The 17,967-nt window shown below is 39.4% G+C and overlaps 1 protein-coding gene across 5 annotated transcripts in view; it reads right to left on the reverse strand.

Moving 5' to 3' along the window:
• ARHGEF10L (Rho guanine nucleotide exchange factor 10 like) overlaps positions 1-17,967 on the reverse strand; it is a 3,087,848-nt gene that overhangs the window by 2,232,292 nt on the left and 837,589 nt on the right. For all 5 annotated transcript variants that reach the window (XM_044061816.1, XM_044061815.1, XM_044061819.1 and 2 more), the window contains one exon: positions 4,944-5,048. In XM_044061816.1, coding sequence (XP_043917751.1) covers positions 4,944-5,048 — 105 coding nt within the window. The remainder of the gene's footprint in view (positions 1-4,943; positions 5,049-17,967) is intronic.

Here is a 17,967-nt window from a genome sequence, read left to right on the forward strand (position 1 = left end):
TGGTCAGTAGAGTGCACTGTTGTCACATTTATTTCCAGTTCCACATGTAACAGTATTTCTTTACATTTAAGACAACAAGCCTGTAGTTTACATTCATATTTATAAATTATAGAATTATCTGCACAATTCTATCTGGCTAGGCTGGCAGCCTTCACATTTCTCTACCAGTCTTCACAAACACCTCAAGTTTGACACCCACATTCAGAAAAATATAAAGAAAATGCACCAAAAACTGGGTATGCTATACAGGAGCAACCACTTCCTCTCCTCCTCTACTAGGTATACTCTGGCCTCTACTTACCTCCTTCCCTGTCTACTGTATGGTGCCCCTCTATTAACCAACTTATCCTCTATCATCACTTCCAAACTTGAAAACTGTTATAATAAAATTTCCAAATTTGCCACCAAAGCCAAACATTCCACCCATCACTGTATTACCCTCCAATCTCTAAATTGGTTAGAACTCACAAATCACCTGGATTATCTCCAACTTACCACAGCTCATAGGCTAATATTTAATCCAACCAAATGCCCCACACTGACAAACATCTTTCCCCCTTATACCCTAAATATTACTCTGAAATCTGAACACCAAAATGTAATTACTGTCCACAAACCTAAATGGTCCTGCTGGACAAATTCTCCTCTCCTTCTCTGTAGGTAAAAAATGGAATTCTCTCCCATCCACTTTAAGGACAATGTCAAACACAGACAACTTCAAAACTCAGCTTCACTCCTACCTCTCTTCTAAATGGAAATGTAACTGCATTCTCCCAACCTAGATCTCTTATAAGTAAAAGCCCTTGGGAGGTTATCCTCCTGTGTTCCTAAGCTCCTTATAGCTTGCTATATCTTTCCATAGCTAAATCCCATATGATCTCTTGCATCAAGTATGTTTTGTAAATAGCCTTTGACTGGACTGTGTGAATAATTGTGTTAAAATGAATCTGTATTTTATAATCCACGGGATAGTTTTTTTATGGGCAAAACTGCTCATGCCTTGTATTGAATTTGATGTATATGTGCTTGTAACTTTTATTTCACTCGACTGTTATCTCTTCTGTAACTTGTACTACAGAGCTTTTCTCCCCGGGCTTCCATTGAAAATGGGCTCTCTGGGCCCAGTGGACTTCCCTGGTAATCAAACTGAAAATAAATAAATAAATGACTATTGCCTAGGGCTGCCCATGTCAGAAGTTAGATCTCTGACTTTGCCTCAGTTTAGAGAACTATAATTCAGGACAAGTGTATTTTGTATGACACTGAGAAATGGTATGTTAGAGAAGTGTTCTGACTACCCCTGAGAAACCCTTCTCTTCTGAATTACTAGTTAGTCTCAAATGAGCTGTTGATGCAATCTCAGTTTCTTTTGACAAAATGAGATTCAGATTGCTTTAGTATCAGGTAGTAGGATTCTGTCCTCTCTTTTTCAATTCCCAGAATGACAGGCAGGTCTCAGACTAGTATGGATCCTAGTTATTTCAACCTTTATAAAATCTATGTAGTGTTTCACATGACAGTTTCATAAATGTTAATGCTCTGCTTTAGCAGGATTTCTGGGTCACACCAGAAGGAATGATGTGCACTTTCTGGCACATCCTGGTACAGGAGTCTCACATAAGGCTTAAATGCTGTTCTTTGGACTTCCTAATCCCCTTTGAGTCTTCAGTGGTGTTTTGGACATAGTAGTGGAAGCCTTACAGCAAAATGACCTCCTGGATTTCTAGTATCTGGTTGACTTGTTACTTGTAACTGCCTCCTACTTGCCCTTTGTAGCAGCTGTAGACAGAGGGCTCCTATGGTTTCATTCATTGGATATTACAATAACTAGAAGTGATCCCTACTTCCAGAGTAATATACTTAATTCAGTGGAATGGTACCCTAGAGTTTTCAATGTCAATCTTTCCTTCTGTTGGAGAAGGTCTAAGAATTTAAGGATCTGGCATCCTAGTTTTCCACAAATTACAGGGTTCAGGTCTAAACCCTGCTGCATCATATAGCACTTAAGATAGCCAAATGTTCTGTATTTCCTTTGAACCACTTGCACACGAATGTCTAACAATGGACTATATGCTGTCAATGGCTGCAGCACCACCATTCATATGGGCAGACCTGCTTCTTGTTTTAGTCCTCTGCTAGTATTCTTTAACACAACAGGCTTCATCACAGCCCATGGACTGTAGCTAGTCTTACCCTCCTTTCCATAAGACAGTCAGAGACAATGGAAATAAATGCCACTAAAATGTCAAGAGAACTCACATGTAGTTAGTATTTGTCCAAGGATTTTGCACTGCAGCAGAAATGCTTCTTTACATAACTACATAAGCCTATAGGAATGTTAAAACAGTGGAAAATGAGGTGCAGTTCCTAAATCTGCATTCAGTGTTGATCTAGCCAGATATAACAAACAGTTAATAGTGACATGCCTGAAAAAGAGATGACTTACTTTCTCCTACCCTTATTACAGGGAATAGATCAAGAGTTGGCTGAAACACTCATTCCCACATCTTTCATGAGATCCTCAAGATTCCAGTAGAATCAAGTATTCTTCTTGGCTTCAACTATAGTTCAAGCAATCAGCTTACAGCATTCAGATTGCATTCCAGGAGTTGGTACACCCAGCATGAAGTTGTTCTCTGTAAAATTAATACACTGCTGCTCCACAATTACTCTCTCTGACAGCACACTGGGAGAGAAAAAGTTCTGGCAGCTTTCTAGGTGTCTGAAAATCTTGTTTCCCAATTAATTTCTCCCATTTCAGAAGATATTCCAACTGTTGGTGAAGTTCCAGTAAGAACGACAGTCACATTTGTTATCAGCCACTGGTGGCCTCAAAGATCTTGGTTATCCCATCCAGCAAACTTTGACCTCTGCTGATTTTTTCATGTTCTAAAAAGAAAGATTCTGTTGAAGTGGGAAAAAAGTATTTGGCTAAGGACTTGTTTTCCCTTGTAATAGTAATCCAAGCAAAGCATTTCTCAGGGAAAACTTGAGAAACCTTTGAGACTCCTATGAAGCCCTGCATGTAGAAAAGTGTAAGGTAAAAATGGTAGAGATTTTGTATTTCAGCAACAATGTAATTTGTCAAGAAGTCACTCTGCAGACTTGCTTGTCTTACATCAGACATTTCTGTGAACTAAGCCCCAATTATTCAAACAAGAAAGTTTGTAATGTAGTCCCTTAAGCCTTTCATGAGTTTGTGGATACAGCACTATCTGTTTTTGATAGGGAATTTTTCACTTTAGGCAACCAGTGAAGAAGTTGCCTCTTTCGGGATCTAGATCTCATGAAATATCTAACCTGCCTTTTTCCTAGCACTTGAGCCATAGCTAGGGCAGATCAAAAAGGACAACTGCTATGGATGGAAGCTGTTAAGGTGCGGGTAAGTCAGTAGTGCGATGTATGTGTGCCGATCGGTCTGCGAGCAATATCATCATTTAAACAGTCACACTGTTCAACTCATCATGTTTAAATAATTTGAAAGATGGCCTGCTGTGTGTGTGCGTGCGTGTGTCTGTTTCTGTGTGCATGTCTGCATGTCTGAGTATTAGAAACTGCAACAAGGAGCTAATGTAGGTCTTTCCAACAACTTCAAATAAGAAAGGGAAACATAGTAGTTAATTTTCTACATCTGGAAGATGTTTGAAGGGCATTTTCATGTGTGTGCATTTTGCTCTAGCTGACCCAACTACATCTGTGCCTGGCGCACACACCTACTGCAATCAATTCTGAGCTTGTGAGCTTGAAATAGTCTTTAACTGCCACATGTATACTTTTGCATCCATGTAGATTAGTGTGTTTTCTTACAGGAAGAACCAGTTTACCCAATAATAGTCTCATGGATCAAACAATAAGGACCATTGCAGTGAAGTTGTCCCATAAGCTCATTGCAGAGATGCAATGCATGCTGCAAAAAGGAATACATGCAAAGGCCTGACAAGGACTGTGTTAGAGAAAATAAACGTATACAAGAATCAGCCAACTGCAGAGGACCTGACTGTTAATGAGAGAGACAATGACTGTTCCAATATATAACCAAACAGAATGAAGTAATAACAGGCTGTCAAACAAAAGTGTATCACATGATCAAGTATGCGAGGGGCTTCTCCTTAGTCCAAAATCACGTACCAAAATAAATATTTGAGTTAAGTATGTTAGAGGTGATCCATCCTGTGACAAATCAGGTAACTTACTAAGTTGGGCAAAGACAATGTGAAACAATGTGCAGTAGTCAGTAATAACTGCTTAAGTAGTGGTATATTAAACTGATCACAAGATGCATACGATGCATATAAGTATGTGTGCAAAATAATCAGCATTTGTACTGTTTCTTTAAAAGAGCAGTTCAGAGGCCCGTCTCAGTATGAAGCTGCAGCAATATTATTCAGCAGGTTTCTCCCAGACTGCAGTGCACATATCTGTTGCTACTTGGCAGATATTGTTGCCCACTCATCTCTCTGTATAAGATTATCCTTTTGGCCTAGAAATGATGACTGCAATGATAACAAACAAACAGCCCATGATCTCTGATTTTTCTGAGTGAAGGCATTTTCTATTTTTTTCCATAATGAAAGGAATCTATTACTTCAGCCTCCTCCTTAAGCACATCAACAGGATACTGCATTAAAATATGTGAACAATATGAGATTCTATTAGGCTCAGTGTGAGCATTAGTAAGAAAAATCACCTGACAAATTTGGCTCAGTCCTGCTAAGGAGAACTCTAGAAACATGCATGCTCTTAGAAGCACAAATTGGTACAAAGGATATGCTGGGTAATGAGAGTTGTGATGTCATGACCATTCTGAGATATAAACAACAGAATATGATTGTATAACAGTTTACCTTCACAGCACTCTTTTCAAGTCACCATTGCGCTGGTTTCATTTGCAAAAAAAAAAAAAAAAAAAAACAGATAAAAACATTGTTAAAACTGCTCCTTACCCTGTGGATCCTCAGATTTCAAGGTTTCACATGGAACATCATCATATATCACATCCTCAGTTCCACTTGGATCAGCCTCTGCTGAGCTTGAGGAAGGGCATTCTGCTAAAAAAAGCCAATAAGAAGACAATTAATGTAACTCCTTAATGTAGAGATGGAAGGCAGCTGTTTCAGGGCCATAAAAGTCTTAGTACAGCAGTACAGCTGCACAGTCCAATATTAGCATCAAGATTTTAAAAGACACATTTGTATTTTTGGTTTTGTATTACCCTTTTTTATATATTTTATGATTTATTTTTAGAGGTTTTAGGTAGTATTACTAAACATCATATGTTAGATTAAAATTTGATAACATCGGTTCATGTTTTAAGGAACTAATATATATGTATTTCATCTACTTCTGTTTTTAAACTGCTGCATTTCATTGTACTAGATTCTAGCAAGCTTAATTGATGAATGTCTTTATTAATTAATTGAACTAGATTGCTTGATGAATGATTTGGTAGCATATAAAAGCTACTCAATGCAATAAAGTTGTATAAACCTGAGGAAGCGTGCTTTGGATGCACGTGAAAGCGCTTGTTACATAAATAAATCAACTTTATTTTTATTTCTACGTTGTGGTGGCCTCCATCTAGCTGTTTCTCTAAACTGATACAGACTCTGTGGAAATGATGCTGTTATCTACTTGTTTTGCATATATTACAGGCGCATGTCACACAGATGTGCTCACAAAGATATAGGTATGGTAGTGCATATACTACATAGGTTCATAGGTGTTTACTATGCTAACAACCACAAGGGCCTTTTTAAGCCTTGCCATGCATCCTAAATCTCTGACAAGTTCTGATACCCTTTATAAGTGTAAGCATGGGCCTGGGAGATGAACCATTTACACGTTACCTGTTTGCATCAGAGACAAAGGTGCCAAACCAGGAATGAATTTCTGATTTTCTATCCAATTGTCCAAGTTGCACTTGAATTGGATTAGGGAGGAACTTTGCTTCACATGGATGGGGAGCCTGTTCCATAGACGGGGTAGTCTCTGGGATACATACCTGTCTCTCCAGCAGGTCCTATTTATATCACAAGCAAGGTGTAAGTCTTTAGAATGGGTAATTCTGGTACTGCTTGTTTTGTGGACATGCAGGAGATCCATCAGAGTGGGGTCTGATAAAACCATGTATGCCAGGCATATATCCCCCCTCAAAAGCCTGTAGGAGACAGAATACAGGGATAGGGCCTTGAGGTGGTCTGCATAGGCATATTACTTACACCCTTTATTCTTTTAGTGAGGAATCTCTGTGGACGTTCCAGTTGTTGGATATGCCCGGTTAGGTACATACCAAAGGGGGCATTGTACTCAATGATAGGTCTGATGAATGCTGAATACAGTGACATTTGTTTATAAGTTGTGCAACATTGAATGATTTCCTCACCACTGAAAACACTTGATGATCAAAGGCTAGATTACTATCTGTCTCCCTAAGTCCCTGACTACTGGGTCAACTCTAAGGGATGTGTTGTCAGTATGATAGTTAGGGATGGATGACTTCCCAAAGGATACTATTATGCATTTCCTGGCATTTAGTTTTAGTCCATGACTCTGACAACAGTTGGTTGTCTGTGTCAGACCCTTCCTGTAGAACATTTGTGTCAGTGTGAGATTCAATGACAGCTCCTAATTTGCAATCATCTGCAAATTTAGTCAGCCAGAGACCACTGACATTGGCCTTGACTTCTGAGAAGTAACTGCCAAAAAGGAGCGGTCCAAGGACTGATCCCTGAGGGATTCCACTTGTGACTGGCCTCTTTGTAGAGGTGGACTCCCCAATTCTAACTTCCTGGGTCCTAAGAGCCAGTTGGCTATCCACCAGGTGACATACAGTTTTGTACCTAACCTCTTGGGTTTGTCAATAATGCCCAAATGAGGTATTGTGTCAAAAGGCTAGGCCAGGTCAAGGTAGGCAGTGTGAACAATTTTGCCCTCATCCAATACTTTGGTAACCTTCTCAAAGAAGTCCACCAGGTTGAGTAGGCACAATCTGCCCTTGACAAAACCAAACTGGGTTGGGTCCAGTGTCTGGAGGTTTACTATATCTCTATTGATCATCTCCATGATAATTTTTTCCATGGCTTTACATATAAGACTAGTAATACTTATAGGTCTGTAGTTTCCAGGGAATGTGGATGGCCCACCTTTGTGCAGAGGGATGACTTTTGCCCTTCTCATTCATGAGGCACAGAGCCTGTTTGGAGGCTACAGTTAAATAGTAGTGCCAGAGGCCATGATAGGTCATGTTTCATGCTATTTAGAAGGCATCCAGGGATATTGTCTGGGCCCATTTATGCAGTGTTCTTGGGATTAGAGAGAGCATTAAGGACCTGTTCCCTAGTGATAGTAGGGGGGGGGGGTTACATTTGATATTTCCAGAGGGAAGGTTGAGGGCTGAATTTATCAGCCAGGAGGTTTGCTATATCTTCTGGCTCACTATAGGTGGCTCCATTCACAATGAGCGCTGCACACAATTGTGCATTGCCTTTGAGGTTGCAGATCTAGCTAAAGAATGCTTTGTGGTTGTCCTTGGCCTGGAAGGCCAAACATATCTCAAATTTAGCTTTGGTAGACTTTATTTGTCCTCTGAGTTGTTTGTTTAGTTTATTGAGAATGCTTTTATCCTGCTGGGTGCTGCACCTCCTAATTTTTGCCATGGTTTTCTTCCTCCTGTTATACATCCAACTTATTTTATGATTACACCAGGGTGGCTTGTTTTTTGAATTAGTTCTGTACTTCCTGGTGGGTACAGCTGCCTCTATGCAGCTATTAATGTGCTTGTACAGGGTTTCTGCGAACAGTTCTGCATAAGCGGAAGTGTTCTCTGGATTTATAGGGGCTTGACATTTTGCCAGGCTCTCACTTAATAGCAGGAGGATAGCCTTAGAAAAGTTCTTGAATATTCCTAGTTTAGCTGGGAGTCCAGGTTTTATTTTTACTTCAAAGGAGACCATTTTGTGGTCTGACCTTACCAGGGAAAGCATTACAGTAGGAGTGTGCAGCACTCTCCCATATTAGTGAGGACCAGATCCAGTATGGTTGCACCCCTGGTTGGTGTATTGACTATCTGGTCCAAGGAGTTTGTGCTTACAAAATCCAAGAATCTCTGTGCATGTACATTTGGTGTCATATACGATTCCCAGTTACTAGTGGGGTAATTAAAGTCACCCATGAATATGTTATTGGATTGGATAGTCAGTGTTTCTAATAAGTTTAAATACATGGTATGGGTTTCCTAAGTCATAGAGAGGGACCTATAGCATGCAAGGAATTGGTACTGGATTTTACCTATGGTGATTTGAACATGGAGCAGCTCAAGTGCATTGTCCTGTTTAACCAGCTTTAAAGTATATTTATTCCGGATGTAAGTCAAAACACCTCCACCTTTAGTCCCTGCCTGTGAAGTACCTGGTCTAAATGTGCGGAAGGCATTATAACCCTGCATTGTTGGTGTACTGTCTGCAGTTTTAAACCATGTCTCAGAGACCGTACAGACATCAGCATTCTCTAGGGTAAAGAGAGCTTCCAGTGAGTGGACTTTTTTGTTTAGGCTCCTAGCATTGAGCAGTAATACCTTTAGATTTTCTTTGGTTTTGATTTGCTATGTCAGAAGTACTTTCAGTTTGGCATTGCCTAAAAAAGTCACTATGGGGGAGACAATGTTTTAGCTAATATTCAAAAGCCTAAAGGGGAGAGGTGCAGGCCATCCCTGGCAAAGCAGCGTGGTCTGTTGATCATCTCCTTCCATGCTGACAAGTATTGCACCCCCTTAGAAGGACACCAGAAACTAAGGCAGTTATTAAAGTCAATCATCTTTTGTTCGTATTGTGGCATCATCCTTGGAGAAGGTATAATGTTGCTCAATGCTAGGCTCATATCAGCCTGAGGCAAATATTCCAAGAGCTCAATGATGTCTCTCTTCATATAGTCTAGGAACGTACGTCTCAGATCATTTACTCCCACATGGACTGTGACTGAGTCATACCAATGATCTGAGTGCCTGTGTAATGTGGTGGATCCTAGTCTCTGATAAGCAGCTGATCGTAACTTTCTCCTTACTCAGCCTTGTGAGAGGGACATCAGTATGTCTCACAATGGAGTCTCCAATTACTAGAATGTTGGATTGTGTGGTGACTTGCCTTCTGGGTTTAGAAGTAGAGGTTGCATGAGATGTAGTTCTAGGTGTTGATGTGGGTGTTGTTTTGAAAGAGTACATTTGAGGCTGCTGAGGGTATTTCTTATATGTACTTTGTCTAGGAGGTCTTTGTGGTTTAGGAAGGTTACATGTAAGTACCTCAGTATATGTGGGTCATTATAGGTCTGCTTTGAATTATGTGTGATGGGTGCGGCATGTGTACTACTGACAACCTTATTGACATTAGGAGTACTTTTATGTGAGAACTTTTCCTCCAGTGAAGTTGTGTAAATACATCTCTCACATAGAGTATCAGTTTGTTTGAGAATTAACTGGTTGTCAGTAAACATAAGGCAATTTCTACTTTGCCTCAGGATGCCCATATCCACAAAGCCAGTAACGGAGACAGTAGGAAAGTTCATATCCATGGCAACAGACCCTTTTTTATTGATGAGACTGTTGGAGTGAGAATATCAATCATTGTCAGGAGTATCTGGTTTGTAACTATGTGGACAGTGGTTGTCACTGTAAACCAGATGTCCTGTGTGCAACCAGATATTGGAGAAATTTCATTTGTGCTTTTGCAGGAAAAATGTCACTCAAGGTGTCTGAGTCTGTACAGAGCACTGCCAAATTCTTGAGGGGAAAGTAAAACATAGACCCAGGGGCATGTCACACAGACATGCTCACAAAAACATAGGTGTGCTAGTGCATATATTACAGGGGCATGTCACACAGATGAGCTCACAAAGACATAGGTGTGGTAGTGCATATATTACAGGGTCATGTCACATAGACATGCTCACAAAGACATAGGTGTGGTAGTGTACATATTACAGTAGCATTTCACACAGATGCATTAGCAAAGATATAGGTGTGGCAGTGTACATATTACAGGCACATGTCACACAGACATGCTCACAAAGATATAGGTGTTGCAGTGCATATATTACAGGGTCACATCACACAGACATACTCACAAAGATATAGGTGTTGTAGTGCATACATTACAGGGGTACATCACACAGATGTGCTCACAAAGATATAGGTGTGGTAGTGCATATATTACAGGGGCAAGTCACAGACACACGCTCACAAAGATATATGTGTAGTAGTGCATACATTACAGGGGCACGTCACACAGGCATTTTCACAAAGATATAGGTGTGATAGTGAAGACATGCACTACATTTCTTGACTTAGATATATACCCAAAAACACAATGTGAACTGGAAGGAAAACAGCAGTATATATTGGTGCTGCACAGAAAAGAAAAAGTTTAGATGTCAAGGACAGAGCCCTACCTTGTCAAGGTTCAACCCAAGTGAGTGAGGGTGTACAACATATAACAGACTACAGGAGGAGCAAGTCAGAGAGGGGAAAAAAGGCAAAGTACATAATACGAACTGGGTAAATTAGGGGAAGCAGCTTGAGTAGTTACCCCAGAAGATAAAGCATTTATTGGAAAATAGGTTAATGAAAACAACTACTTATATGTCATTTAAGTGGACTGCCTCTTGGTATTAAACCCTAAATTCTTTTTTATGTGGAGAGTGTGTATCAGACTAGTTCAGGACCTGTAAACCAAATAAAGAAACAGACTGTTAAAACAAAAACAAAAACAAACTGGCAGTACTAACAGAACCAGACCAAAGGTTCAACGATTTATTGTTAAGCGCTTTTCGTTTGCTTGGTAAGCAAACTTCCTCAGACAAACACAGGTCAGTTAAAAAACATAGCTTTTTATAATGACACAATCAAACAGTTTGAACTAATTAATTAATCAAGCAATCAATCTATCAAGCTCCGCTTCCTAAGAAGCTAAAATCTAAAAACACTGCGCATTCCATACCTACATAAACGATAAATAATCCATTTGTATAGATAAATGTTGAATAAGTTTTAAGATATTTAAATAATCAATCTTTAAATATTTTGCAGAAATAAAAGGCAACAGCAGCACAACATGCACTTCATAACATCATAATAATGGTCGCTTGTGTGCACAATTCATGTGTAAATCAAGCTCACCTAAAATAATACTGATTAACTACTAGAACAATAAATCCTGCCAAAGAACTACAATTGCTTGGCAGGGATAAATTGAATTGTTTAAACAAGGAGACGCATACTATCCATACACTTAACTAAGAACATATGTGTATATGTATAAGTGAATAATAAAATAAATAGTAAAATAAAATAAAATAAAATAAAAATGAATGAATAAATCAATTGTCTAAGACAACATGTGGATACATGGATAGGGCATTAAATTAGCGTTTTAAACTCAATAGCTTTAAAATGCCTGAAATAGAGCAAGATTCATTCAAGCCAGGGGCATGGTAGGCATCAAGCCTAATCTGCCAACGTAATTCATTCTCCAACAATCTATATTGAATAGGACCACCTCTCTTGTCCTGGTTAACTTGATCTATCGCCATAAATTTAAAATGATGTGTTGGATATTCCAAGACATGCTTGGCCAAGGCATTCACCTCCTTGTGCTTCTTGATGGCATATACATGTTCATAAATGCGTTCACGGAGCTTGCGCTCCGTTTTACCTATATAAAAAGCTGTACAACACTGACATTGAGCAAGGTAAACCAGCATACATGAATTACAATTCATCCTGTATTTCAACCTAAATTCATAGTTATGAATCAAAAATCTGTTAGACTCAATGATGTATTTACAGTAATTACAGGCTTGACATTTAAACATGCCTTTTCACCTCATTGAAGCTGGTTTCTGTTCAAACCACATCTTCAAGTTCTTAGCCTTTCTATAGGTAACCTGAGGAGTGGTGCCCAGTTTAGAAAACACCATCGTGTCTGATCTAAACAAATCCCAGTTTTTCTTGATGATAGCCCAGATGTTCCCGCTATCCAAAGAAAAAGTTGTAATAAACCTGGGAATGTTCAGATTTTGGTTTGAAGTGACCTGCCTGTCCTCCACTTGCTCTCCAACTAAAGTAAATGGAAGTTCGCCATGTAAAGTGTCATTTCTACATTGTAAAAGTGGGACATAAAACTTAGTCAGGCGTTTGTTGGAAACCTCAGAAATAAGTTCCTCAATAAGTCTTGTTGGATAACCACGACTCATGAACATCCTTTTCAAAGTTAGACATTCCTGTTCAAAATCTAATTCGTTACTTACTATTCTCGCTGCCCTTACTAGCTGGCCCTTCACTACAGCACGTTTCTGAGTATAGGGATGACAGCTAGTAAAGTGTAAGAACGTATTTGAGAAAGTTGGTTTTCTGTAAATACTTGCGGTATATCCTGCTCTCACTTGATCCTTCAGCAGCATAATATCTAAATATGCTATTTTGATGGTACTAAAGGAAGAAGTAAAGGACAGAAAGTCAGTGGTACTGTTAAAGTACATTAAGAGATTATCTGCTTCCGTCTCATCGCCGTTAAAGAGAATAAAAATATCATCCAAATAACGTGTGTAAAACACAATATTTTCTTTTGACAAAGTGTGATTAAAAACAAATTGGTGCTCCCATTGAGCCATAACCAAATTCGCCACACTTGCCCTACACGGTGAACCCATAGCAACACCAATGACTTGCAAGTAAAAATTGTCTCCAAACATGAAAAAATTATTGGAAAGTATCAAATCCAATAATTCACTGACCAAGGAAATGTCACTTTGCTAGCTTCCCTCGCCTTCAGTCTGTCACACACCCAATTTATGGCTATGTCGTGGGGGATACTAGTGTATAAATCTTTCACGTCCACCATGACAAAGTTGTATTGCTCTTGGAATCTCAAATTGTTGATTTTCAACAGAAATGACCATGAATCCTTACATATTTGTACTTCTTGAAGGATGTATTTCTGTAAGATTTTATCAACTACTTTGGCACAGGCATACGTAGGTGAACCGCGTCCATCAACCAGGGGACGCATAGGGGGATTTTGGATGTCCTTATGGATTTTGGGTATTCCAAACAGGTATGGATACCTAGGGTACAAGGTTGACATGTAAATATTCATGTCCTGGTTAATCCTACCTTCCACATACATTTCTTCTATATTATCATGAATAATTTTAGAAGCTCTGTTTGTTTCCGACCTCGAGCTAATAGAATAGGAATGTGAATCCAATAAGGATGTCATACGATCAAAGTAGTCATTGTTGTTAAAAATGACCACACCCCCACCCTTGTCTGGCTTACAAAATCTCAAATTGCTGCAAGAAAGATTATGTAAACATTCCAATTCAGAGTTGTTTATTAGATCTAAACACTGTTTCTTGAGGAATTTATTCTTCCTAATATCGACCTCACAAATCTGCTCAAAAGTTGCTAATAATGGGTGTAGAGGTGGATTAAAAGTACTAGCAACGTGTAACGCATTAGGTGCCTCAATGTAAGCATCACCTCCCATCATCAATTGAAAGTTGAGCTTCCTTGTAAAGATTTTAACATCTATAACAAATTTCACAAAATCAGGTTGTTGCTTCGGGACATAAGTATATCCCTTAGAAAACAAGTCTACTAAATCAGGTGTAATGTCCATATCCGAAAAATTTAACACTTTAAAATCAGCTAGTTCATTAGTACTCACAATTGGACCTTGGCGTAATTGTGAAGCGGGAGCTCCCATATTATCTACAATGAAAACGGGGTCAGATGGTGCTGATGTAAAAGAAGAATCAGAAGAATCATTGGAGCTAGCATACGTATTATCTTTGACATCAAGTGTAGGGGACGTAACTAGTGTGGGGAACATAACTAAACAGTCTAAGTGTTCCTCCTCTGATTGGCACGATGTGAACGGTTCATCCATTGTCTCTGTTGTTTGGGTCTTGCCCCTAAAAAATTACTATTCCCTTGGTTATTGTTATACCCATTTGATAAATTATTCCTATTTTGAATTCTCTCACTCCGACGGAGTTTTACAGGTTGGGTATTCAAACTAACCGACTCTGTAGCTCCCTGTTCAGACCTCATCTGGCCAGTGTTAGTTTGTATATCATCACTAACCATATGAGATTCTAAAACATTAGAACCATTGTCAGATGACCATACATTAGGTCTCCAAACTTGACCCGTAGGTGGACTAGGGTAAGCTGTGCCTTCATTGTATGCTTTGTTATCCCTATTTAGTTTTTTTAACTTGGTTAATTTAAGCTTATCCAAATATTCATCTATGCTACTAAACATTCTTGCATAATCATATTTATACCTATCAAAACTCAAATCCAATTTAAGTGTATTGTCCAACACTTCTGCTTCAATGTTAAGTTCATCTACTTGGCAGGAATAGTGTTTAATCATGAGTTCGAGTAATTTGAATCCATGTCGATCGAATAACAAAATCAATTCTTGGTGGAAAATAGATCCAGCCACTAGTCCAGTAGGATATTGGTAATGTCTTAGTCCTTTGAGAATAATTCTCCATTCCAAACACTCTTTAAAATACACTATTTCTAATTGAATTTTTTTAATTTTGACCAAAACATTGCCCAAAAGTCTTAAATTATTAACTATATTGCTGTCATTGTCGTTGTTCACAGTTGGTAATACTGGTGAACCTTTTAAACTAAACGAAGGATTATCAGCCACCCAATTAAGCAATACAGGATAAGTGGCACTATGGTTCGTACTCACCGGAGCTAAATCGTTTGTTACAACTGTTCCTACTGCGTGTAAGTGCCTATTAGAAGCCAAAGGTCTTTCGGGTTCCCCCGTTGTGTGGTTATGTGCTAACCCAGTTCTCAATTGCCTGGACGCCTGGTCCCGTTGTGTTGGACACATAGTGACAGGATTGTCCAACACTTCAGGACGGTTCAAGCCGGCTGACACAACGGCTTGCGAAGCTGGAATTCTCCTCTGCCTCTCGCTAATAACCCCTCCGAGACCCCTGGATTCTGGAGCAATACTTGTAGGTACATCCATGTCGCCAACGGTAACAGTTGGTTCTGCCGCAGTGTCAGAAGTGTCTACCGGTAGTTTATTAACCATTACTGGAGCCTGTCCTGAAACGGTATTGTTTTGGTTAACAGCAGGGACATTCGACTCCGTCAATTCATCTCGACGAACAGGAAGTGATGAATCAGTGCCGCCTTGTTGAAAATTTTGCCGTTGTTGCCTCTCTAAAATCGCTATTCTACTCAGCAAACTATCCATTTTGCCGAGCAACAAGTCTAAAGATGAAGCCATGTTGACATCAGTGTCCAGTTGGGTAAGTGCAGGAACACCTAACCCCTCACTTCGCAATACCTCTGGAGTAACATTCAGAAAGTCACTGCCAAGTTCACTAACATTGCCAGACACCATAAACCAAATAAAGAAACAGACTGTTAAAACAAAAAACATGCTCACAAAGACATAGGTGTGGTAGTGTACATATTACAGTAGCATTTCCCACAGATGCATTAGCAAAGATATAGGTGTGGCAGTGTACATATTACAGGCACATGTCACACAGACATGCTCACAAAGATATAGGTGTTGCAGTGCATATATTACAGGGTCACATCACAGAGACATACTCACAAAGATATAGGTGTTGTAGTGCATACATTACAGGGACACATCACACAGATGTGCTCACAAAGATATAGGTGTGGTAGTGCATATATTACAGGGGCAAGTCACAGACACACGCTCACAAAGATATATGTGTAGTAGTGCATACAATACAGGGGCACGTCACACAGGCATTTTCACAAAGATATAGGTGTGATAGTGAAGACGTGCACTACATTTCTTGACTTAGATATATACCCAAAAACACAATGTGAACTGGAAGGAAAACAGCAGTATATATTGGTGCTGCACAGAAAAGAAAAAGTTTAGATGTCAAGGACAGAGCCCTACCTTGTCAAGGTTCAACCCAAGTGAGTGAGGGTGTACAACATATAACAGACTACAGGAGGAGCAAGCCAGAGAGGGGAAAAAAGGCAAAGTACATAATACGAACTGGGTAAATTAGGGAAAGCAGCTTGAGTAGTTACCCCAGAAGATAAAGCATTTATTGGAAAATAGGTTAATGAAAACAACTACTTATATGTCATTTAAGTGGACTGCCTCTTGGTATTAAACCCTACATTCTTTTTATGTGGAGAGTGTGTATCAGACTAGTTCAGGACTTGTGTTTGTTTGCTTTAAGGAAGTTCCAGGCCAGTTAGCTCACAGCTAAGTGTCTTTCTCTCCCACATACCCTGTTATAGTTGTATTCTTAAACCCAGTGTATCTGTTGTTGTTTGTCCGTTATGATAATTTGACAACATAATTTCATTCTTCTCTTTAAATAGAAAAGCAACCATCTATTCACTCCAAAAATCCAAAAACAAACATTGGAGTTTGTTTCTACCAATTCTGGAAACCTGCTTGAATTTGGTTTTTCATTCCTCTCCTTGTTTATTGGCTATTGTCAATAAGTATCATTTTACAAAGTCTCTCCCCTTAAGATCATGTGCATCCTGAAGAAAATGAATGCAGCACAATTTTGTAATGATGGACGGTGATTAGTGGCTAGTCTAATCCTATTTTTTCTTAAAGTAATGATTCTAAGAGAAAATAGGACTGTCAGAATACTGCACTGTCAAAGCTGATACTGCCTCCTTATTGGAGTTGTGGCTCTGAAGGGTGGTCCACTGTCAAGTCCAGTCAGGGGAGGAAGCTTTCCAGACTCAGCTTCATCCTGTGAATAGCAGCTAAGCTATTGAATTTATTTTTTTTATTTTTTCCACAGGTATGTACATTGACATACGTGTTTCCCCTTACATATCATAGAAGACCACTTAACAAGGGAAAATAGGTACAATTTGTTTTTTGGGCATTCCACTGTACTTTGTATGAACTTGTACTTCCTGGATGCAACAACAGCAGTTTTTAAATAATAGAATTGCCACTTGGATAATACTAAATGAGCACAGCTTTACATATTCGTTAAGTATTATGTATTTGCAAATATCCATTCCCAGATTTGGTTATTCTTTAAGTTAACTTTTTTTAATTTTGAAAACGGCAATGGTGGCTTTCTGTTTATTTCCCAGATCAGTGAGAAACCCTGACCTCACATCATCGCTATGCTTGGGGGTGATGATGTAAGTCCACGTAGCAAATGTCCAGGTTGGGAAAAATGTGTCATGTTTTGATAAAAAGTAAAAAAGCCAGGAAAAGCTGTTTTTGATGTAATCTGCATGTTTCAAAAGAAGATGCTTTGAGTGCAAGAGGTCCCGGGTTCAAATCCCGGATGAGTTCTCCTACCCGGGGATTCCACCTGGGTCCCTGCTGGACAGGAGCTTTGGGTGCTGACTTGTTTAAACATGGGCTAAACTCTTGCAGTGTGGTCTGATAGCTTGGCAGTAAAGTGCTGGACTGAGGAACCAAGGGCTGCAGGTTTGAGCAGTGTGGCCTGATAGCTTGACAGTCCCTGCAGCAGCACGGCAAGCAATCCTGACTTTCTGTTTGTAAGGGCTATCTGTTGGGTATTATCTTTAGGATACTCACCAGTCTAAGTGACCTTTGATAAAATGCCTTAATGTTGAGTGCACTGATACTGCTTGCATTGGTTTTACTGACAAATTAGTGAGTCTTTGCTATAATTAGTTTACTAGTTTCTTCTGGTGGCAGAAGGAGATTTCCATACTAGTTGTGGAAATTACTTGAAAACAGTGGCTACATTCAAGTGTCTTGCTATTGGTTGTCATGCACTATTGACCTTTTTGTTGCCTATTTCCTGTGTTAGAAGTAAGTCCATAGTGCAGCACAGTGGCTGACTACACTGCATAGATAAAGGTATTTAGAGCCTAAATTTCTCAGTGCAACCAACTCACCCTCCTGGTATGCACTAGGGTGAATGTTGC

This window comes from Protopterus annectens, chromosome 2.part0 (assembly GCF_019279795.1).
Source record: "Protopterus annectens isolate FY-2018-M chromosome 2.part0, PAN1.0, whole genome shotgun sequence".
NCBI classification, from domain to species: domain Eukaryota; kingdom Metazoa; phylum Chordata; order Ceratodontiformes; family Protopteridae; genus Protopterus; species Protopterus annectens.